Below are 23,435 nucleotides of genomic sequence, written 5' to 3'. Positions count from 1 at the left end.
CGCAGTGCATTGTGGGTAGTGATGTGGTTTTCGCTTTTGTATCGTGCGCAGCCGGAGGACATCAACTATGCGTCCCAGAAGCAGGTGTTCAGAGATATCGGGGAGGAGATGCTGCTCCATGCCTTCGAGGGCTACAACGTCTGCATCTTCGCCTACGGGCAGACGGGATCTGGCAAATCCTACACCATGATGGGGAGACAAGACCAGCAAGACCAGCAAGGCATTATCCCTCTGGTACAGACACACAGAGACTATACATACATATCCTATTTATACAACACGTATCTGCACAGGCGCCTTATGCACATAGGGTTCACTCTCACTAGGGGAGAAGTACCATAAAGGCAATACACTTTGGACTAGTCAGAGCACACACACACACATATATTTACCAAACAAAACATCCAATTCAGATGCAGTTCAGCACTGCATATTATTGGGTACTATTATGAATAGGATTATTATCTTCTTAGTTGTCAGTCTACACTCTAATCAAGTCTTACACCTTAGATTTGGACCTAAAACCTGGGTGTTTTTATTTACTTTACACAACATCAATAACTTAATACACATTTAATTGTATCTTTTGACTAAAACCAGAGACCACAAAACCTCTTACCGCTGACCTTTGACACAAATAGACACACACACACACACACACACACACACACAAGACAGCCTCAGCACCAGACCTGTGTCTCATCCCTGACACACACTTAGGCCTATCTGTGATGCTGATGAGTCTGTTCACCGACGACACTACGCTCTGTATGTACACAACCAATCAGCCGTGTGTTTGCCCTCCTTATCTGTCGTCTGTCTTGTTTGTCGCAATGAAAGCCATTATAATGATTTCCTTGTAAGTAAAGGAAATGTGGGCAGTATTCAATCAAAGAGGATAACAGGGACAAGGCAGGAGGGCAAACAGCAAGCCGTATATGTCATATATATATATACATACCGGTAGGCATCGTCTGCATGATATGGTCAACTGGTGATGTTACAACACTAAAGGGCTCTCTCTCCTTCTCCTCTTTTCCCTCTATCCCATCACCTTTCTGTCTCTGTTTTTCTTGCTGTCTTCCCCTTCATCTCTCTCTCACTCTCTCTCTCTCTCTCTGCTGCTCTGGTCTGTGTGCCACCCGCCAGCTGTGCGAAGACTTGTTCACCAAGATTAATGACAACAATGACAACAGCATGTCCTACTCCGTGGAGGTAAGTGTCCCCGTCTCGTTTACAGTCCCAGTCTGTCTGAGTGAACCAAGCAGACATGTACGAGCCGTGTGGGCCCCACTGAGACCTTCATTACTCGGATGTTCAGATTAGATGAACACTCATCACTGTAGTTCCACGATACACACTGTGTCCTCATTTCCTGTCTAGGTGAGCTACATGGAGATCTACTGTGAGCGTGTGCGTGACCTGCTGAATCCCAAAAACAAGGGCAACCTGCGAGTGAGAGAGCACCCCCTTCTCGGCCCGTATGTGGAGGACCTGTCCAAATTGGCCGTCATTTCCTACACCGACATTCAGGACCTGATGGACTCGGGAAACAAGGCTAGGTAGGAATTAAGCAGACTGCTTCAAAATGGCCCCCATTTCATGAGAGGATGTGTAATTTGTCTTTCTCCTCTCACTGCCTTGAAGAGTTTCTCGGCCATTAAGAGAAGTGATTGACACTAGAATGGTCTCTGTTGAATTCCTAAGCCTTAATTAGGATTCGGTTGTCAGGGTGCCTTGGGAACAGACACGTATTGAGTTGTCTACTGCCCGGCATCAGATTAAAAACAGAATAGAAAGAGACAGCTTCTATACAGAAAGTTTGTATTAATTACAGAATGTATTCACTCCGATTGTCTGCCCTGTGTGTCATGTTTGGCAACTTTGGACTAGAATGGATGCATCGACAGGCGAACATTCCCTTTGTCCTTATGGCCTTGACTGGTCATGGAATTTTGATGACGAAGACATCAAACACGAAAGGGAACTAACCCTGGTGCCAACTAGGACATTATAGGCATTGTTGGCTGTCCTATTTGAAAATAAATCAGACAACATTCAATCTGGCCATCAGTTTAACTGAACTAAATGCATTTACAATTATGTACTGGTGAGCCAGCAATAGAAATCAATCTGCCACAAGTATGTAGGAAATGTTCTTCTGAGAAGTAAGTTGTGGTTAGATAGTTTTATGAAACTGAGTTTTATGTGTGTCCATATCCATGCAAACAATTAGCAATGTAAATGTACGTAGATCAACTCAACTTTGATTGGTCAACTGAACTTTGAACTTAACTACAGAAATCCATTGTTCTATATGCCACTTTTCATGTAAGCAAACAGCAGAGTACCTAACGGTGTCATTTTGTGGATAAACCAATGTTTTCTGTCTGTACTATTGATCCTAAACATGGCTTGTGGGGGACTTAATTGACTAACATAGAAATTAGCTTGGAGTAACCACAGATTTCCATTTGCTTTTACTTGCCACTAGATTACACGTATTAGATTCTCACTCCCAACCCACCATGCAATTACGCCTTAGTAGCCAGTCTCAGGCAAAGCAGCCGAGTAGCTGCCAAATGGGTGTTGTTGTGCAAGGAGACAGCCTCTAATTTACGTTTCACTTCCTTGAGCATTAGGAAAATTGGACCTTCCCCCCACCTAATGCCCCCCTACATATCCCACACAAAACCTCTTCTTACACATACAATTAATGGAGCTGGAGTTCAGCTGATTTCGCCTGTTAAGAGTGACTCAATTACTTGCTTGTAAATCATCCTTCATTTGCAGAGTGCTAATTAGAAAAATGAGAGAAAAATTAGCTCCCATATTTCATCAGTAAACAAGGCACTGGTTCACACATAGGGAGGGTGTTTATGATGACTTATGCTCCACATTTCACCTTGGGCTGCCTTCAGCACAGGCTAATGTATGCTAATAAATGAATTGGGTGCTGAGAAAATCCCCCAGTGCTACACGCGTTGACCAAACAGTGCCGACACATTGCGTGCATTAGCTTTAGATGCATGTAGCCTGAGCGACGCGAGGCGTAGGGTTCAGTGTGCAGCTCTGGGTGGCTCAGAGTTTGGGGTATTCTTATGTCAGTCAGCACCTTGTCATCATTTGGCTGCCTGTCCTCACTTCTCTCTTTCACATCCCTCTCTCCCTCCCTCCCTCTTCTCCTCCCTCCTCCTCTATCCTGTTTGCCTGGCAGGACTGTGGCGGCCACCAACATGAACGAAACAAGCAGCCGGTCGCACGCTGTCTTCAACATCATCTTCACCCAGAAGCGACATGACTCCGAGAGCGACAACACCTCCGAGAAGGTACTGCCAAGGGTGACAGCCGGGCCTGGGTGGTGGGGGTGGGCGTGGGGGTGGAGGTATCCTGTCACCACATGTGCTGGCCTCGTTCAGTCACACTGAACTCCTCAGACTAATGGTGGTCCTTCAGGGAGACAGCTAGCGGGCCGCTTTGACACCAGACGTGCCGTGCGGACTTCTCTCGGCTTCTCCGTGTGGCTGGTTGCATATAATGTGCTTTGACATTGGGGAGGTCATCATTTGTAAACACAGTGGAGGGGAGGGAGGGAGAGGTTGCTTAAGCCTGTTAGGCGTGTGGGGATTGATTCAGCCTTTTGCACGTCGCTTCTCTGTCTCGCAGGTCAGCAAAATCAGCCTGGTGGATCTGGCCGGCAGCGAGAGGGCAGACTCCACGGGGGCCAAAGGCACCAGACTGAAGGTGAAATACAAACGCACACACACACACATACACACACACACACACACACACACACACACACACACACACACACACACACACACACACCTCTCTCCTCCCACACAGGTCTCTCATCCTCCATCCCTGAGGGAACAGACTGTCTAAGTCAAAATCATTATATCACACAAATAAAAAAAAAAATTGTAGGACACAACTTCATTATCCTCCAATACTCATGTTTTTTGACCAGAACTAAGATATATATTAATACTATATACGACATATTATATACTATATGTACTAATATGTACACTATTATTATAGTAATATATTCTAGCAGAGTGCAAACACTATTGGTATGATGCTTCATTTCGTCAAAAGCTTTTTTTTTTTTTTTAAGAAAAGGTTTTATTACACTAGAAATGTTCATGCTATTTCAGGAAGGAGCAAATATCAACAAATCCCTCACCACACTGGGGAAGGTCATATCAGGCTTGGCAGAGCTGGTGAGTTCCTAGGGTTCATATGAGTCCAATAAAATGTAATATCATGTATTTGCTCTTTCATGACATTAATTATGAACCTAGAACACTAACAGACTTATGCCTTCATTTCTTGTTTCTACCTCAGGCCTCTGCGTCAAACAAGGTAAGGTTACCCCAATACCCCAAGATGTTCAGAAATGTTTCTCGACAGCATGAAATATGTAGCCCCATTTATTTTGTATACATTTTGATGTGTTGTTTGTGGATAATGATCTCCATGGCATTTGTTATCTAGAACAAGAAAAAGAAGAAGGTGGAGGCTCACATCCCCTACAGAGACTCCGTGCTGACATGGCTGCTGAGGGAGAACCTGGGTATGTGCTTCACTCGGTCACCAGTCTATCTATTTACTCAGTATCCAGAACATTGACCACAATATACATAAAGAGACATAGCGTAGCTATGACTGCTAGTCTGTTAAACAAATCGATATGTTAAGTCTATTTATAGATTAACATGACAACGCGAACGTAGCCGTTAACACGCGCATGCCGCTATTATATCCCGTTATGATACTTGACCTACACTTCCAAACACTTACTTTAAAAATGTAACTCAGTCAGGAGCTGACTTGTTCTTGTTCCAAGATGTCAGCTCTGTATGTCCTTCTGATCTCTTTACTGGTTGTGGTCTACTGCTTCTGTCACATTAAACTCCACATTTCTGATTGTGGCATTAGAGGCACCGACTGGATCCTTACTTGAATTAAACGGTGTTAATTAATCTCGACCCTGCCTTCATCTAGGTGGTAACTCTCGCACCGCCATGGTGGCTGCCCTCAGCCCAGCAGACATCAACTATGATGAGACTCTCAGCACCCTCAGGTACAGTGCAGATTATAGCAGTGTCTTTTTTATTTTAATTCAGTTGAACACATTCATGTAGTACCATTACTTATAAGCCTTTTTTTGTAGGTGATTTATTGAAAATCAAGGTCTAAAAGAAAGAATACAATATGACCAGAAATGCTTATTTCAGCAGTGGGAAAGCAAAAAAAAACCTTTTGTTTTCACAATTCTTTTTTTTACATTCTGGCATGTTCATGCTCTTTGACGCACTGAGAACCATTGGAAAAAATCTAGGAAGAGCGATTGATGGGGAAAAGAAGAGATAGAAATAGAGAGAGAGTGATAGAAAAGGTATGAAGCATTAGGAAACCACTGCATTGCTGCAGTTTCCTGCCCTCACCTTTAGAGCAGGTAGGCTAATGTGATAGGACGGAAATGAAGGTCAGCAGGAAGTGAGCGCAGCGGAGGGTTACGCAACGGCAGATCAGCTTGCCGTCGTCCCTCTTTGTCCCGAACCTGCTCTGGTCTCACACTCAACACCCCCATAAGCCCCACTGCAGTGCGAAGGAACTGCTGAAAAGACGGTTGATGTGCCAAGGAGATGCAGGTTTTTTTTAACTCCACTGATGGAACATCCTTGTCTAAGTGCTGTCTAAATGTTCTCTCAGTTAGAGTGGAGATGTAGATGTGGTATATAGCAGTGAAAACACATGTGCAAATGCAGCCGTAGCACACAGCTATACCATAGACCCTAATAAGTTCACATCCTCTTATGTAACTTGGCCAGTGAGCCGTGAATGAGTCAGGAACAACAACATGGGTAGTATGCAATGCACACCTGAGAGTAACTTAGTTGCATACTACTGAACCCCCTTCCTCAGTGATAGTAAGATCAGAAAGGGCATTGCTGCACATTTTGGATCCTTTGACATGGCTTATCTGCATGCTCCCCACCCATCCGGTTTATACCCTACAAATCAATAGTAATGTAACTTTAAGAGGTTCTCACAGTTTTTGATGCAAACAGTCTGACGTACCATTCTGAAAAAAGGTTTTTATATGCCCTATATGAAGAAATGGAACTGAAACTGAAAACAAATCAGTGCTTCAAATATGATGATAAACGTTGGGAAAACTTGTTTTCAAGTTTGAAAATGACATTTTTAGAATGTGATGGGGAGCCTAAAGCCTTTAGGACATTTTTTGCTAATGTTCTTCTGAATAATGTTGCAGAATCATACCAAAAACTGGACAATCCAAATCAATATTTCCACAACTAAACAGGAATCTTCCAAGAACATTTTTAGGTTGAGCTATAGCTGGGTATTCACTGGCCTGTTCACTGTGTGTTCACACTGTCATCTCTCTGGCTCATTCAGGTATGCTGACCGTGCTAAGCAGATCCAGTGCAACGCCGTCATCAACGAGGACCCCAACAACCGGCTGGTGAGAGAGCTGAAGGAGGAGGTGGGGCGCCTCAGAGACCTCCTGTACGCCCAGGGCCTCGGAGACATCATCGAGAGTAAGGGCCCGGCCGCCGACCGCCGATCCGTCAGTTTCATCCAGACATTTGTCAAAATCAGATTCAGAGCTTCAGTCAGAAGGATTTCCGTTTGTGTGTGTGTGTGTGTGCATTGTAGATTAACTATAGATTGTACATGTGTGTATGTGTAATATATCATAGACTCACATGATTCATTTAGATTTGTGAAAAATAAGTGCAGATTTTGGATGTGTGCTCTCACATATACACACAACCCACTGAAGTAAACAAACGCAAATGTCCAATTACCCCCCAGAATGTGGCCAAGTCTCTGTGGGCACCTCCCTCCTCTCTTTCTCCCTTCTTCACATGGTCACAGCCATTACTCTTTCCTTACTTTGCACGCTCACACTCAAACACTGTCACACACACACACACACACACACACACACACACACACACACACACACACACACATCATATCATACTTTGTCATGCATGGCTGGTTTCCAGACAGCACCTGTCATGAGGGCAATCTAATGGTGCAGTCTTTTTTCACCAGACTGTTTTCACCATTCACTATTCTTCTCTGCATTTATGTCTATCTCACACGTTCTCTCTCCTTCCTTTCCATCTTTCCCCTCTCTCACTCTCTCTCTCTCCTCCTCAGCATATCGGGGGCCAGACACAGAGATGGCTGGTTTGACATGTGTGTATCTTTGGCATCCCCTCTCCATGCTCTTGCAGTTCTCTCCAGGACTGACTGACTGTAGCAGTTGCTGGACACTCTGCAGCACCAGGGTCCCTCATGGGAAAATACATTATTTTTTTGCTCTTGTTTGAGATTCCCAATGCTAGATTTGTCTGGCCAGTGATTGGTGGAACTCTGGTTGGTGTACAGGCCAACACCTAGGCTATCAACATATTGGTGACCAATATTTAGACCGACACACAGATTAATATGTGCAGGAAATTGAGTTCATAGTCACTTCGATTAACACATTTTACAACACATATATGTTGATAATGGGCCTATGATTGACAAAAACAATGTGACTTGGCTTGAGATAGGCTGGTCCTACCACTGTGGGTCTGGTTGTTGGCCTGGGCTTGGGATGTCGTTGGGGGGTTTTGGGCCAAGGCTGGGGGTATTTTTGTGGGCTGATATCACTGTGGGGCTGCAGTGTTTGCTTGGTGTACTCTGGTGCTGCAGAACTGCTCGATCTGTGCTACCTGGGAGCTTTTTTTCTCTGCACTGTATACTGTACTCTTGCTCTGGCTTGAATGACATTTTGAAAGTCACGAGAAAGAACTCTGCCTCTCAGGACTCAGCTCTCTCACTCCCATGCTCAGCATACAGCTCTCCTCAAACAGGAAATGAAGCAAACGCACAGAAAGAAGTATTTAATGGTGGGCTGCAAAATAAAATCACTTAAATGTATCAGACTTTTCAAAGCAGGTCCTTATGACTAGACATCACTTGCATCGCGAGCTGAAATCATTTTTTTTTTTTTTTTTTAAACCGTCATCACAGACTATTAACGAAGTGATATAGTATCGGAAATGCACACCAAACGCCCTTAGCCCATGGTTACTTTCTCGTATTGTCAGCTCTGAACTCTGAGTGACTCGACGGATTTGTTTGTGCTAGAACAAAAAGAGAGAGCACATCATAGCTGGGTATCTGAGTGGCAGACACTGAGCCTGGCGGCACCTTGCTCCAGCTGGTTTCTGCGTTGGCGTTAGCATGGCCATCCGCATTGGCTTCAGCTTCATGACAGTACCGTATTTGTGAGCTCTGCTGGCGAGGCGAGTGAGGACGTTTTTTTTCTGTCACTTAGCGTAGGAGCGGAAAGATGGGGAGGTATTCTTACATCACTTGCGAAGGACAGGAGGCGAACATAAATTCCTTGTGTTACACAATGGCACTGAGCTATGCTGCCCCCTGCTGGCTGATCTCTGCACTGCAATGGCTGATTAAAATGAGTCTTGAAGCCTACTAAGAAGTGATTGGTCTCTGTTCTCATCCAGCTCGGTTAAAGGTAAGAGGATGTTAGACTGGATGAGGCTCTGTCAGTGAGAGTAACAGAAACCCTTGGGCCACAGCGTTGCCAGATGAGTCACTCACAGTCACAACACGACTGGTGAGCAGCTATGGTAGGCTACTGTCTGCAGAAAAGCCTCTCACTCTTCTGTCATATGGAGATAAAACTGATGGAGCGATTGTGAATCAAGGATGTGTTTGTGTCTGGTCATTCAGACCGGATGGGCAGACACTTCCCACAGCCTCGGGCCAACTGCAACCCAATCAAAAGCCTCTTTGTCCAGCTCACATTGCATCGTGCCAAGGCACATCTGGACGACTGGAAGCATCACTTTGTGTGTGTACAGTCTAGGTATTGCCATAGAGATTGACACGATAAAGCCAAACTATTCTGCTATTTTTGATTGTTTAACGTCCAATTTCCCTTCTCAATTTGAATCTATTCCTGTTGCAATAGCAGCACTAGCTGACTCTACATGGTTGTACTTACACCCAGCAAATGCCAAAATGTGTGCAGGTGGATTTATGAATTCTAGCTTATCAACACCAGGCTGTTCATTGCAAAATAAATAACTGATGAGTAGCTGGACTAAGCAGACACTACAGCTTTTATGACAGGCCATTATAGATGGGAAAAAAATCCTCTGCATGGCAGGATGGACAAGAAATCATCTGTCTGACCCACATCCCAAAATGACCGTATTAGCCACAATTTTTAATGGAGGGTGCGTCCGCTAGCGTAATGGATCTGGTAATGCTAGTTTCACAGTGGCTCGGCAGTAACAGATAACAATGACAGACGGGTGCCTTTAAACATGTAATCTGATCCCGTGGTTTACTGCTGGTGCTGCTGCTGAGGAGAGAGGCCTTCAGCCAGCCTGGCTCCCTCCCTGAGAGGCTCAGCCCGGTGATGGATGGATAGATCCGCCTCAGAGCCACGCGGGAGAAGAGCAGCATCTGCTGAACTGCAAATACAGTAAATGTAATTAAGAGACACTGCTCACCAGGGCTGGCCCGCCGTCAGTGGGGGTCAAAAGGCACAGATGACCACAGGCATGCAAAGGTCTATGATTAAATAGTGAGTTGGAGAGGAGAGCTGTTTTGCCGTGCACAAACGGAACATGTGTTCTGTGTGCACTGCCATACGCAAATGACCAGTCAGTGATCTGTGCATGGTGTGGTTGTATGTGTCAGCGATCTGCGTCAGGTTGGGAGATGGAGGGTGTTGGAGATACTTTTGTCCCCGAACCCTAGCAAGACATGCAGCAACTTGTACCTTGGTACAAATGAAAACTTGTAAAAAGGAAATGGTGCAATTTGGGCCACGCTAGACAGGGTGAAATCTCACTGACATACAGAGGGAGTGAGTTGTGCATGTTGTTGTATTCAGGTCGATTTCTGTCATCTCCCCAGGATTTTATGATATACACTCGATCAGCTACTTCTAGGCACAGAGATACATATTACAACGGAATACATAGGGATACATTATTAAAAGTTGAGGTACAGTTGAAACCCGCAGTCACAGAGGCCAAGAAGAAATAAGGTTAGTGTGAGTGGGTAGCGTAACAATTGGGCCTCTACGGGAAGCTGCAGAGAAGGTGGATACGTGATGGTGCTTCTGGCTGATTGCTTATGGATGTGCTTTGTGATGCCAGTCTTTTGCTCCCCGGCCCCTAAGCTGCTGTGCGCTTTGGCTGACTTTCTTCCTTCCTACCTTTCTTCCTTTGGTCCCTTTCTTCAGTCTCATGGTGGTACGTAGGAGCTGTCTGCACTTTCTTGTTCCTTGTCTTCTTGAATCGCACTTTTAAAAAGCCTCTTGATTTTTTTCTTCTTTTTCTTGTGTCCTATTCATTTCTGCCTTCTTCACGTCTTCACTTATTCTGTCTATTTCTTCTGTTTTTGTCTCTCTATTTTTCCTTCTCTCGTCTCTTCCTTTATCTGTCTGCCTCCTTTCTCTCTGTCCGTTCTCTCGCCTCCCTGTCTCTGGCAAACCCCCCTCCCCTACCCCACTCTCTCTCCCTCCCACCTCCGTCCACTCCGCACCCCTTTGCCCCTTCCCCCTCCCTCCCACCCGCCCACCCTCCCTGACAGACATATCCGATCACAAGAACAATAACAATAGTGGGCAAGCTGTCAATCAAAGAGGTGATCTCTCCACAGTGACCAATGCCATGACTGGGATGAGTCCGTCCCCGTCTCTCTCCGCCCTGTCCAGCCGTGCTGGCTCTGTTGCCAGCCTTGCCGACCGCATCATGTTCAGCCCCGGCAGCGAGGAGGCCATTGAGAGGCTGAAGGTGAGTCCTCCTCCATCCCCCATCCCCCCCCACACACACACACAGACACACACACACACACACACACACACACACACACACACACACACACACATAAACACAGTGTTGTATAAAACCACACTATGAATCAGACTTTCTATTCACTAGCTAGTTTATGACAACTGGTAGAGCTGGATATTGCAGAGGTGTGTGGCTTGTGTACTCCTATGATTGCTACTGAATATACGGAGTGATGGTGTGTGTAGGAGTTTCTACACACTAGCATCTCCATTCCTTACCCAGCGTTGGGCAAACATTAACCTGCTCTGACCAGAGTGTCCTTTCAGCTAATAATGAACCATTTGTGCAATATCCATGAGTTACTTCTGGCATCCTCATTTGTGTGTAATTTGGAGCATAATATAATTCAAACCTTTTGAATGTTTGTAAAATGGCAGCCCTCAGGTACTGGAGCTGAATTTCACATTGAAATTGTATCCCCTTCATCGGTATGCAGTTCATCGCATTGAGTGGTGAATACTGATGTGCCGGGCTGCATGTCTTGACTTGACTTGTTCTCCTCTGCCATGCCAACCAGGAAACTGAGAAAATCATAGCTGAGCTCAATGAGACCTGGGAGGAGAAGCTTCGCCGCACAGAGGCCATCCGCATGGAACGGTGAGCGTGTGTCTATCTCTCTCGGTCAGGTTTCTGCATACAGTGCATTTTTTTTTCAACATAAACGCAACCAAAAATGTATGTACGCTTTCCAATACAGCAAATGCTTTCCTCTGCATGCTGTACACTGCGCAGTGCATGGTAGAATTATTTTGCAGATTCTCAGTTAACAATTGCTGTTCAGTGACGTGGGTCGTTTCTTCTGAGCCCTGCGTGCATCACATGTAAGTGTGTACACATGAGTGTGTGTACCGTACATAGGTAAAAAACCCCAAAGGACATATCTGCACTAGCTCTCCACACAGCATGCATGAAACAACACTGTGATGTAGTGGCACACGTTGAGATAACAAACATGGACTCTGCTTTGCACAGTGAGGCCCTGCTGGCTGAGATGGGTGTGGCCATGAGGGAAGATGGTGGCACCGTCGGCGTGTTCTCACCCAAGAAGGTAAGCAGACCCCCCCCCCCCAAAAAAAAACCCAGATGGCTCTCGATGACTCAGCCATGTTACTCACTCAAACATCTCTGCATCATCATGGTCTGTGCAGTACACCCTCATTTCTCCTCAAGCTGCTAAGCCCAGCTTTTGGGCTGGGGTGAAATCAGTACAATGAGCTCGGTGATTAACATTACAGCCTGTTGATTTCTGTACATTTGTTTGTGCTCCCTGCCTTGAAGCCTCACGAGAGAAAGCCCCAGGCCGTGTTCATTGACACAGTGGGCCTCTTCTCCCCTAACGAGGTTGGTTGCCATGGAGAGCTTCTGGAGACTCTCCGGCTGTTTTTTTCTTCTTTTCTTTCTCTGTTGAGACTCTGCTGTCTGCTCCTGAGCGCTCCGTTCTTTTTCTTCCTCTCAGTCAGTGCAGTAATGAAGGGCAAAAAAACGTTCCTCGTCGTAGGAGAGCCTTATCCCCATTCTTATGGATATGTAGTGTCCTCTTGAAGCACCCGTACACAAATATCACAAAGAAGGTGCAGAAGATGAACTGTATTCAATTAGGCTCATTCACATCCATGTATCCATGTAGTGGCGTAATTACCTTTCAGAGATCATTTAGATCAGTAGAGTGTGCCTTTCATGTTTTTAACGGCGCCACGGCTCGTTAGAAAGCGATGCTCTGAGCAGTCAAGTGTCCAAAATGGCCAAAGCAAACACATTAAATGCTTTGACCAGGTCATTGGAGAGGTTTATTGTCTTCCTTTGTGTGTTTCTGTGTGTTTGTGTCTGTGTGTGTGTGTGTGTGTGTGAAACAGCTGCACATGTAGACAGCATTAGTGGCAAATGTGTTGACTGAAACACACACACACACACACACACACACACACACACACACACACACACACACACACACACACACACACACACTCCTGTGTGTCCATGGACACTGGCAACTGTGTGTGTCTCTTGTATTTCCTTCTACCTCCTGAGGGATCTTTTTACACTCGCATGCAGAATGGGTTTTTTCATTGCAGAAATATCCCTGGGTGATTGTGTTGTTGACCTTGTCTAAGTGTGAGCATCTCAGGCATTATTCCAGGTGGCCTGATTTCTCTGATGTGAAGTGCCCTACGGCACACGGAGGACTAACGTCCTCTTCTGTTCAAATTTTTTATAAATAATGATTGTTATTGAAGCATGGGCTTGGTGTGTTTATGACCTCTGATGCACTGTTGATGTAATGAGTTGGTTGGTTAAAATCACTCACACACTGTTGTTTTGGTGCTAGACTCCTCATCTGGTGAACCTGAATGAAGATCCTTTGATGTCTGAGTGCCTCCTATACTATATCAAAGATGGAATAACAAGGTAAATGAATTTGCCATGGTCGCTAATATTCCTAGGAAGTTGGAAACACTTTGCCTTTCGTGTAATAAGTCTGGAGACGTGGAATCAAATGAAGTGAAGCCACAGTGTGATACATTTGAAATGAATGAAATGTTTTTTTTTTGTAAATTCTTTTTTTTTTAGGGTTGGTCGTGTGGACGCATGTAGCCGTCAGGACATTGTTCTCAGTGGCCACTTCATCAAGGATGAGCACTGCATTTTCACCTGTGCAACTGACCCCAATGGAGAAGGTAAGCCAGAGACAGATTGAGAAAGCATGTTGCCTTCAGGTTCAGGTTCCTGTACTCATTTACTTTACTTGTGTTGGGTTGGTTTAATGACATGGAATTTCCTCCGATGTTGTCATACAGCAGTGATCCTGGAGCCTTGTGAGGACGCTGAGACATACGTCAACGGGAAGAGGGTGACTGAGCCCACAGTTCTCAGATCAGGTAGGGTGTTTGGTGTTTTGCCATGTTATCTAAAAAATAATTTACAATTACAACAGTTTCTCAATTACACTTAAATTCTGTTCACTGCTTTAAAGAAAATGAATGAAGAATGACATGGTGTTATTCTTGAAACTAATGAAAGATCTGTTTAAAATAACACGATTATCTTAATGTGGTGCATCTGTTTTGTGCTGGCTTTTTTGACTTGATACAGGAAACCGCATCATTCTGGGTAAGAGCCACGTGTTCCGCTTCAACCACCCGGAGCAGGCGCGTCAGGAGCGGGAACGCACGCCCTGCGCTGAGACCCCCATGGAGCCTGTGGACTGGGCCTTCGCTCAGAGGGAGCTGCTGGATAAACAGGGCATTGACATGAAGCACGAGATGGACCAGAGGTGAGATGGGGAGGAGAGGAAGAGGGAGGGCGAGTAGGGAAAGGAGAGCGAGGCGCAGACAGTAGTTTGTGTATGTGTGTTTGTGAGGGAGAGAATGTGTGTAAGATAGATGTGGGTGGGATATGGATAGATGAACTATAGGGTGGATGGATGGATGGGTAGATGGATGGATGTGAAGACAGATATATTTAATGAGTGAGTGGGTGTTTAGATGGATAGATGACTGTGTAGGGTTGGTCTTGTGAATATATTTGACAGATTTTATCTTTTTTTTCTGAGGTTTCATTCTCTGTGTGTCCTTCTCCGTCCTTCTGCTCCCTAGGCTGCAGGAGCTGGAGGAGCAGTACCGGCGGGAGAGAGAGGAGACCAACAACCTCCTGGAGCAGCAGAGGCTGGTGAGAACTGATGAGCTCCAGCACTGACATACATCACAACACATCAGAATAATATGCAATCAAGGCCTTGAAGGGATTTTTTCCTTAAAAAAGACCTCCAAATATGTAAATTTGGGGAACAGGGTTTTTAGGGGTTCAATCAATGCCAAGCGAGGAGCTTTAAAGTGAATGTGGAGGTATTTGAACCTCTTTACAGTCTGTGACATGTTGGAAGCAGCACCAAGGTCATCGAGTTATATTTCAAGGACCATAAGTACTGATATAATATCTGCTTTTATTTTTTTTAATTATTTTTTTTAATTACGCTACCCTATACAGTATCTGCTTTACTATGGAATAAAACCTAATATGAATATATTTAAGGGAAAATTTGTCTCATAACTGTAGTGTTATTTGTAATCAATCCTCCAGGACTATGAGAGCAAGCTGGAGGCCCTCCAGAAGCAGGTGGACCGATGTTACCCTGACGCGGCAGAGGAAGAGGATGAGCCTGAAGAGGAAGGTGAGATGATATCAATGTTTATCTATTACAGTGTGACCAAAAAAAAAACATTAGGATAAAAATGGTTGCTCATGTAAACTTTTTTTTACCCACAGTGCAATGGACAGAACGTGAGACAGAGATGGCCTTATGGGCCTTCCGCAAGTGGCGGTGTTACCAGTTCACCTCCCTCAGGGACCTTCTGTGGGGCAATGCCATCTTCCTCAAAGAAGCGAACGCCATTAGTGTTGAGCTGAAAAAGAAGGTAAGGCAGCGTGAGGCATTCTGTGCAAATGATTCATAACACAAGAAGCTTTTCAAAGAAGAGAGTCAGATTTGACAAGTACAATTATTCAACTTGCACAAGATGTGTGTTATTTTAGAGAGACGCACAACACAATGATGCACATGCTTCCCACCCAAGTGAGGACAGTGCATCAATAATAAAATGGATTGAATAATCAAATATTAAAAAATTGCCTTTGTATTTTCTAAATGGTTAGGATATGGAAATGATTCATTTTGATAGCTTATCACTAACAATTGGTGTATAGTAGTGAAAACTTAAAGCATTTTAAAAGATTGGATACTGTGTGATACATTTTGATAGCTTATCACTAACAATTGGTGTATAGTAGTGGAAACTTAAAGCATTTTAAAAGATTGGATACTGTAGATACATTTTGCTGTCAGGGGGCTTAAGTTTTGTAGTGCTAACTTGTGTGTTTGGATCCACAGGTTCAGTTCCAGTTTGTGCTGCTGACAGACACTCTGTACTCCCCTTTGCCTCCGGACCTGCTGTCTCCTGAGGCGGCCAAAGATCGGGAGAAACGCCCCTTCCCCAGAACCATAGTGGCCGTGGAGGTGCAGGACCAGAAGAATGGAGCCACTCACTACTGGACCCTGGAGAAACTTAGGTACCTATGTGTCTTTTGCGCTGCATGAAGACACACAAACACACACACACACACACACACACACACACACACACACACACACACACACACACACACACACACACACACATTGTGTCAAAGGTAATTCTACTTCTTTACAGTGCAGTACCACTATAGATTCTATAGATTCTTGTTATATACTTTTTACACAATACAACTCTCATCTGCTTTAAATAGACACTATATTAAAACTTTTTTTACAGCTTGACGGAACATTATGTAAGATCTTAGCATAGCAAAGACTCACAGCACAGACAGTGTGACTGAGCCAGCCTCATTTATCACTCTCTGCTGCCCCCTGCAGGCAACGGTTGGAACTGATGAGGGAGATGTATGATCGGGCCGCAGAGGTCCCTAGCCCTGCTCTGGAGGACTGCGACAGTGCCATGACGGGTGGCGACCCCTTCTACGACCGCTTCCCCTGGTTCCGTCTGGTGGGAAGGTGAGTGCTACGGCAATTGCAACATTGTGCAGGCAAGCATGATTTGAGAAGGCTGTCAGTAAGATGCTTTAGAACAGGGATGCCCTAATTCTACTCCTTGAGATGTACAGTCCCGGAGAATTTACAGGCATTTCATACATATTTTAATATTGTTACTGACTAGTGAATGAAATAAGCGAACATCTCATTTGAGTCAAGCAGGTTTATTTAAGATTGCAACCAAAAACCACGGAAAGCAAACTCTCTCTCTGAAGAGAATGGGTCTCCCCTGCTCTAAACCTGTCAATGGCAAGTATGGAAAATAGGTTTTTAGAGCACGTGCTGACACTTGCCATGCGGAGTGTTTGGCTACTGTACGATAGAATGCTTTGACATTGACAAAGCCCGTCTCCTCCCAGCAGCCACTGCAGAAAGGGGCTCACTGATGACCTATATTCTCACGGGCCTCCAGTGATCAGCGTTAAAGTCAGCTGCTGTATGCAGGCCAGAGATCAGTATGCATTAAGAGTGAGTGCTGGGCGGAGGCGTACTCTGCTGATGCTATTTGGTACCCCCTTGGGAAAGATGGATGAGAGAACACACACACGCACACACACACACACACACACACACACACACACACACACACACACACACACACACACACACACACGCACACACACAGCTTTAGGACCTCGCAGGTGTTTTGATGTACTGGCTGTTAGTGGAGCATGAAAATGGCTGCTCCCTCACTCTCTACTTAGGTCACCTCTCTGTGACAATCATTACACTCAGTGGCCCTGGAATGCCTGAAAAACTCCTGTTATCTCTGTCAACAGATAAATAGCACATCTGTAATGTCAGACTCTTCAATGGACATCTGACATACTGTATCGTATTTGATGACTTCATATTGACCAAGCATATGACATCTCATATACTGAATCATTTATGTGATATCATATATAGTGACAAAGAATCTCCAAACTGATTTATTAACTAAATAACCAATAAAACTGGCTGGTTAACACGCCAAAATTGTCAAATTAAATTAAAAAAGCACACAGACCCACCCTCTTCCTCTCTCCGTCTTGACCTCAACCAGTGTTTGTCTCTCTTTCTTGTTCTTACTAACCCTGGTCCACTTCCTCCTCCTCTCCTCTCCTTTCCCCTCCCCCGTCCCCTTACCTCTCATCCCTCCATCTCTCTGGTGACACCAGAAACCCCATCTTCCACGCATGCATGAGTCAGCGTATGAGCGAGCCCACCCCTTCTCCCACCCTCTCCAACCCCAGCTCGGACATAACCGAGCTGGCTGACCCCTGGCGCCGGGGGTGGAGGGTGGAGGAGGAGGGGATGGAGGAGTTGGAAGACCTGGACGATGATGATGATGATGATGATGATGATATCTTTTTGGACGACCCATCCTCGGAGCTGGGGGGAGAGGATGATGATGGTGATGGTGATGAGGAGGTGGAGGAGGAGGAGGAGAGGGCGCTGTGCCCGCGCTCCGGCGAAGGCCCGGACCCTTTTTACGACCGCTCGCCCATATTCAGTGTAGTGGGAAGGTTGGTGAGGTTTCGGGAGCCTGCTGGAAGAGGAAACTAGCTCTTTCACACTGAGACACAGGGCCTCCTTGAGTGTCACACAGACACACACACACCTAGACGGTGTAGACATTTACACGCAAGCTTGGTCATACAGTATATTGTAGCTACAGAAATACTCATACTCAATCACTCACAAGAATGTAAAATATGTCGTTCAGAAGACATTTTTGCAACCAGACAGTCTTTATGCACCTATGCATGGACTTCACATACAGACATATTCCTTATAAAACATACACTCTCCTTAACCCTAACCATACTGTCTCCATTCGCTTTCCTTTCGATGCAGTAGTAGTGAGTGCGCACGTGGCGGGGTGGATACAGGGAGACTCCTCTTTAAAGTAGTATACTCAGCCTGAACGAGGCCCAGACCATGTTAGAGATGTATGTTTTTACTAGGTTTCCAGCGCCTTGGAAAGGCTTCCCCTATACGACAGCGATGGCCCTGCATGCGAAGGCTGGTCCTTTATAGTGGGAAAGATAGATGACATCACTTGGAATGGTGACGGGATGTAGGAATCCACCACGCAGGGGCCGGGGCTACCAGGTCCCTCGCGTCTCGTTTGGCCGCGCTCTTTTAAGGCATTTACGGCCACTCACACACGCAAGGTTCTCCAAGCTTTGTGAACACTCGTCCAAGGCCAGCTCCTTTAAAATACGTGCCCAAGCACTCACACACCCCGACCACAAACACAACTCCAGCAGGAACATCCATGTTCTCACACTCTTAGAGACTATGTTAATGCCAACATACATGTTCTCACACTCTTAGAGACTATGTTAATGCCAACATACATGTTCTCACACTCTTAGAGACTATGTTAATGCCAACATGCTTTCCTTGAATGCTTGGAACAAGAGAACTTAACGGTAGAACAGAATAGAATACACATCAATCCTGATATCATGTCCTAACAGATATCTTGAAGGTGAAGTTAAAATGAAGCTGTTGACATACAAATCAGTATATTTGCTAGATTAGTGTCCAGGTATGGTTGGCAGATCCATCATCTTCGGGGCTCAGAATAACTGCCAGTTAGCACATAGCATAACAGCTAATGTGGTGTCCACAGTGGACTATTATCGGTGTGACCATAGTCACAGTTAAATTTAATTGTATACTGCAGTCAGAATCTTGCATACTCCCCTCAAAGTCTTGCCGTAATCATACATAGGCTCTCATCCAAATTAGTTGTGAGCACATACCTTGAGCTTAGGCTGTCACTGATTCACGTAATTACACTGATTGGTATTTGGATGATTCTTAGCGGAATGAGCTTGTATGCTCTTTGAATGAATCACCCTTTATCCACTGTCTAAACACAACTGCACTTCTTTTTTGCCAAGGTTTGTGCCTCACAGACTTCCCGTTGGCTTGTTGAGACTCAGCACCATGGCTTTTCTTAGAAGGTTCACTGGGCTTGACTTCTTGACATGCTGAGATGTCTGCTTTGTACTGATGGCAAGACACAGCTGCCTCGTGTTTTCGTATGGCATGAACGGTCCATGAATCCAAACAAACGATTCATCCCAATGAATCGGTTCTTTTTCTGTGGTGATTCAGGGAGATTGTTATCTCAAGATGAAAGAGCTGGTTTTCTATTGCAGCTGACTCTACTAGGCATGCCAGAGCACACCCTCGTTTTATAATTTTGTCATTTTTTTTGTCAAATTTGGTATTTTGAGTAATTGGCTTTCACCTTTGCATAAACTTGCACTTGCGCACACTAAGCACACTAACAGTTGGTCTGGAAGCTGTGTTTATGATTTCTGGTTTCATCCCTTTGTTTTTTTTCTTGAACATACTTGGAAGTGTCAGGAGTGGTGATTGAATTGTATCTGTGGTCTGTATTTCACATGATTTTCATCTAATTTTGCTTTGAGTCGATAAGCCTAATGCTTTTTTTAGTTTGACTTTTTTTGGTCCTGAGCATGTCCTCTTTGCACCTCACCAATCTTGTCTTACGCCTCCTCACTCCTTTCCCTTTAAATGTGTATCCCCATTGGCCTCTGGGAAATGCAGTCCTCAATTACAACGCAACAAATTTATATCAAGTCAGAAAAGTAAAGGGTTTAAAATTAGGACAAACTAATTAGTCAATATCCTCCTTACTGTAAACACTCAACCGAGAATGACATAACTCTGTCGCAGTCAATGAAGAATCATATTGGTGCTGCAGACTGTATTGGCTTGGTCAGGATCTGTCATCTATTAGGCATATAATATATATATATATAATTATGGTTTAGATACTTTTGGCTGCAGTCTAAAAATCATCATATTTACAATCAGTTACTCATTGTCACAATTCTATTTATAATTTTGCATATATATAATCTAAAATGCCATTAGAAAAAATTATTTCGCCATGTAATTTTAGGTATGTTTCTTATTTCCCCAGACAGTATTTTTCCAATGCTGGTAGTTGAAATGATCAGTCTTACTTACTTTGAAACATTGGTGTCTCATGGTAATTACTCTAAAGTTCAGTCTTAAAAGCGAGTTATTTGGAGAGAAAAAAACACAATGTAATCACGATACACAATACACATACAAATACACACACGCAGAGGCAGCTGTAAAGCATTTGACAGATTAGTACAAACAAGTTCAAATGCACTGACACTGGTTACAAACATTGGACCCCTACATCACTTAGCTGGCCTACCTGCCTGCCCAAAAGAGTATAGTCTCCTCTCACCCCCATGCTCCTAAACCTCACCAAAGATAGCCTCAAACCGTGTGATGATCATGATCAGAGTAGAAGTCCTCTGTGTGTGAAGTTAGTAACAGTGAACAGGATAAGACCATCTTGTGCAGCTGCCCAGAGCAGTCATGGCCGCCGTGAGAGTCGTCCCAGCTTTTCAGTTCAGTTGCTTTTGCCGGCTTGGTGTCGTGTTTGTGTGTCCAGTGCTGTGTTTGTCTGTTTGTCTGAAAACCTGCTGATTTGTTCTTGTGCTCCATCTTTTGTTCTTCCCTTCCCCCATTCTATCACTTTCTGTCCTTTTTCTTTCTTTTCTTCCTTCTCTCTCTCATCCTCGCTTTCCTTCTCAGGGCCTTTGTGTATCTGAGTAATCTGCTGTACCCTGTGCCTCTGGTGCACCGCGTGGCCATTGTCAGTGAGAAGGGCGAGGTGAAGGGTTTCCTCAGGGTGGCAGTGCAGGCCATCTCAGGTAACATCTGACCCAGAGGTCATCATTTGCCCTATGCCAATGATGAGAGCAAGATGACCCTGGAGCTGTTGTGTGTGTGTGTGTGTGTGTGTGTGTGTGTGTGTGTGTGTGTGTGTGTGTGTGTGTGTGTGTGTGTGTATTATGTAACTAGTCTTTGTAAAACTACTGTATGGGTCCCAATTGGCAGTCTTTGTATCGTCCCTTTTGAAGTGTGTATCCTATTGATATTGATCAGTCATTATATTTTCTGTATCCTAAGAAAGGGTTGTCCCTTTTAACCACGATGGTCCTGTTAAACCATATATACCAGTGTGTGTGCTCCTGTGTATGTGTGCTCGTGTGTATGAGTGCCTTGGGGTTAGTAGCTTTTGAGTGTGTTCTCAGTTTATGAAGAATCAAATTATCATTAAACTGGCGGATAAATATTTGGATGGATGGATGTATAGATACATGGATGTATATATTGATGGAATCATGACTGGACAGCTGGAGGGCTGGGCTGACAAACAAGTGGTCGGATAAAAACATTGATAGTGGGTTACACAGAGGTGTGTATTATAGGATTGAAAGCAGAATAACTGCGTTGATGCAATGCCAGATGGAAAGATACATTTTTTAGTGACCTTTGAGTTAAATTAAGTGAAGTGAAGTACGTGAATATGTCCTGTGTTTCTGAAGCCAGCATCAGTAGATGAATGACATATTGAGTGATAGATGGGTGGCTGAATTAATGAATGAATGAATGAATGAATGAATGAATGGATGAATGCGTATACATGAATGGATGGATGTGGGTGGTTGGGTTAACTGAAGGATGGGGAGAGTGGTACTTCTAGAGGAAGTGAAGTGAAGGCGCTCTGTGTTTTCCTCCAGCCGATGAGGAGGCTCCAGACTATGGCTCCGGAGTCAGGCAGTCAGGTACTGCCAAGATCTCCTTTGAGGACCAGCAGTTTGAGAAGGTAAGGTCAGCACCTACATCACACAAGTGTTGAAACACACTCGCACAAGACCATATGACCTCATGTAACGAAATAAAAACCAGATCATATACGACATCAAACGCTCTCACAACACCTGGATGAATACGCATTTAATTGTTTTTTAATACTTCAATCAGAGTTTAAAATGTAATCTCTGAATTGTAAAGTGCATTACCCAGGTTAGACTCATTCAACTGTAGTGCAGATTGACCTGTCTGAGTGTATTTTGTCATGGGCAGTTCCAGACGGAGTCCTGTCCAACGGTCAGTCTGACCCGGACGGGTGTGTCCCAGGAGGAGTTGCGTATTGTAGAAGGGGAGGGACAAAACTCAGAGATGGGCCCTTCAGCAGATGAGGTCAACAATAACACCTGTGCAGGTAAACAAGCTAGAGTTAGTACAAGGATTTAGTTACACTTTTTTGGTGTACTAAAAGTTACACTTTCACATTCGCTGTGTGACATTCCTGCCGCAGCCAATCCAGATGAGATAGAGAGCCCTCTGAAGGCAGGCCTTGAGGGGCCTTTGGAAGGGGCGATGGAGCACCTGAGGATTGGAAATGTCTTCACCTTCAGGGTCACAGTGCTTCAGGCCTCCAGCATCTCCGCAGAGTATGCAGACATCTTCTGCCAGTTCAAGTAAGTTATCGCTCCTCAGATAATAATTCAAGTTTGACTAAAAGTTAGTGGGCAGTTAGATCCATATGATGAACAATGAGTCACTAATTATAGGCAGACTCTATTATGGTTTCAATGTCTGACTGTTACGCTGATGCTGATCCTAAAGCTTTATCCACCGGCATGATGAGGCCTTCTCCACTGAACCTCTGAAGAATACGGGTCGTGGGCCCCCACTAGGATTTTACCATGTGCAGAATGTAAGTATAAAAGAAGAGAGTAGCTTGTTGGCAAAGTTATTGTGGCAATGAAATTCGAAAAGCACTCGCGTGTCATTGTGGAGGGTATATGTATCAAAACATTTCCATTATGAGTTTGTATCACCTTTTGAGAAAACGTATTAAAAGCGATTTTTCACCTCTTTCTCCAGATTGCTGTAGAGGTAACCAAGTCATTTGTGGAGTATATAAAGACACAGCCCATTGTGTTTGAGGTGTTTGGGCACTACCAGAAACAGCCCTTCCCACCACTCTGCAAGGACCTCATCAGGTATAATAGATGGCAAAACAATAGTTGACCATCCCTGAAGGT

General features: G+C 44.6%; 1 protein-coding gene across 19 annotated transcripts in view; it reads left to right on the top strand.

The window, feature by feature from the left end:
* kif1aa (kinesin family member 1Aa) overlaps positions 1-23,435 on the top strand; it is a 60,088-nt gene that overhangs the window by 16,613 nt on the left and 20,040 nt on the right. For 3 of the 19 annotated variants that reach the window (XM_031575542.2, XM_031575544.2, XM_031575541.2), the window contains exons 4-33: positions 52-234; positions 1,150-1,215; positions 1,384-1,562; positions 3,218-3,329; positions 3,667-3,744; positions 4,164-4,229; positions 4,354-4,371; positions 4,504-4,582; positions 5,014-5,092; positions 6,436-6,578; positions 7,210-7,248; positions 10,678-10,880; positions 11,458-11,537; positions 11,913-11,988; positions 13,267-13,346; positions 13,509-13,615; positions 13,736-13,816; positions 14,031-14,211; positions 14,534-14,606; positions 15,018-15,108; positions 15,204-15,352; positions 15,826-16,004; positions 16,348-16,485; positions 17,685-18,032; positions 21,130-21,248; positions 22,101-22,207; positions 22,468-22,606; positions 22,703-22,865; positions 23,014-23,104; positions 23,275-23,393. In XM_031575542.2, the coding sequence (XP_031431402.1) occupies positions 52-234; positions 1,150-1,215; positions 1,384-1,562; positions 3,218-3,329; positions 3,667-3,744; positions 4,164-4,229; positions 4,354-4,371; positions 4,504-4,582; positions 5,014-5,092; positions 6,436-6,578; positions 7,210-7,248; positions 10,678-10,880; positions 11,458-11,537; positions 11,913-11,988; positions 13,267-13,346; positions 13,509-13,615; positions 13,736-13,816; positions 14,031-14,211; positions 14,534-14,606; positions 15,018-15,108; positions 15,204-15,352; positions 15,826-16,004; positions 16,348-16,485; positions 17,685-18,032; positions 21,130-21,248; positions 22,101-22,207; positions 22,468-22,606; positions 22,703-22,865; positions 23,014-23,104; positions 23,275-23,393 (3,566 nt within the window). The remainder of the gene's footprint in view (positions 1-51; positions 235-1,149; positions 1,216-1,383; positions 1,563-3,217; positions 3,330-3,666; positions 3,745-4,163; positions 4,230-4,353; positions 4,372-4,503; positions 4,583-5,013; positions 5,093-6,435; positions 6,579-7,209; positions 7,249-10,677; positions 10,881-11,457; positions 11,538-11,912; positions 11,989-13,266; positions 13,347-13,508; positions 13,616-13,735; positions 13,817-14,030; positions 14,212-14,533; positions 14,607-15,017; positions 15,109-15,203; positions 15,353-15,825; positions 16,005-16,347; positions 16,486-17,684; positions 18,033-21,129; positions 21,249-22,100; positions 22,208-22,467; positions 22,607-22,702; positions 22,866-23,013; positions 23,105-23,274; positions 23,394-23,435) is intronic. The other 16 variants (XM_031575552.2, XM_042708875.1, XM_031575551.2 and 13 more) reach the window with 9 other exon arrangements.

The sequence above is a fragment of the Clupea harengus genome, chromosome 10 (assembly GCF_900700415.2).
Source record: "Clupea harengus chromosome 10, Ch_v2.0.2, whole genome shotgun sequence".
NCBI classification, from domain to species: domain Eukaryota; kingdom Metazoa; phylum Chordata; class Actinopteri; order Clupeiformes; family Clupeidae; genus Clupea; species Clupea harengus.
This window is presented reverse-complemented; position numbering and strand designations above follow the sequence as displayed.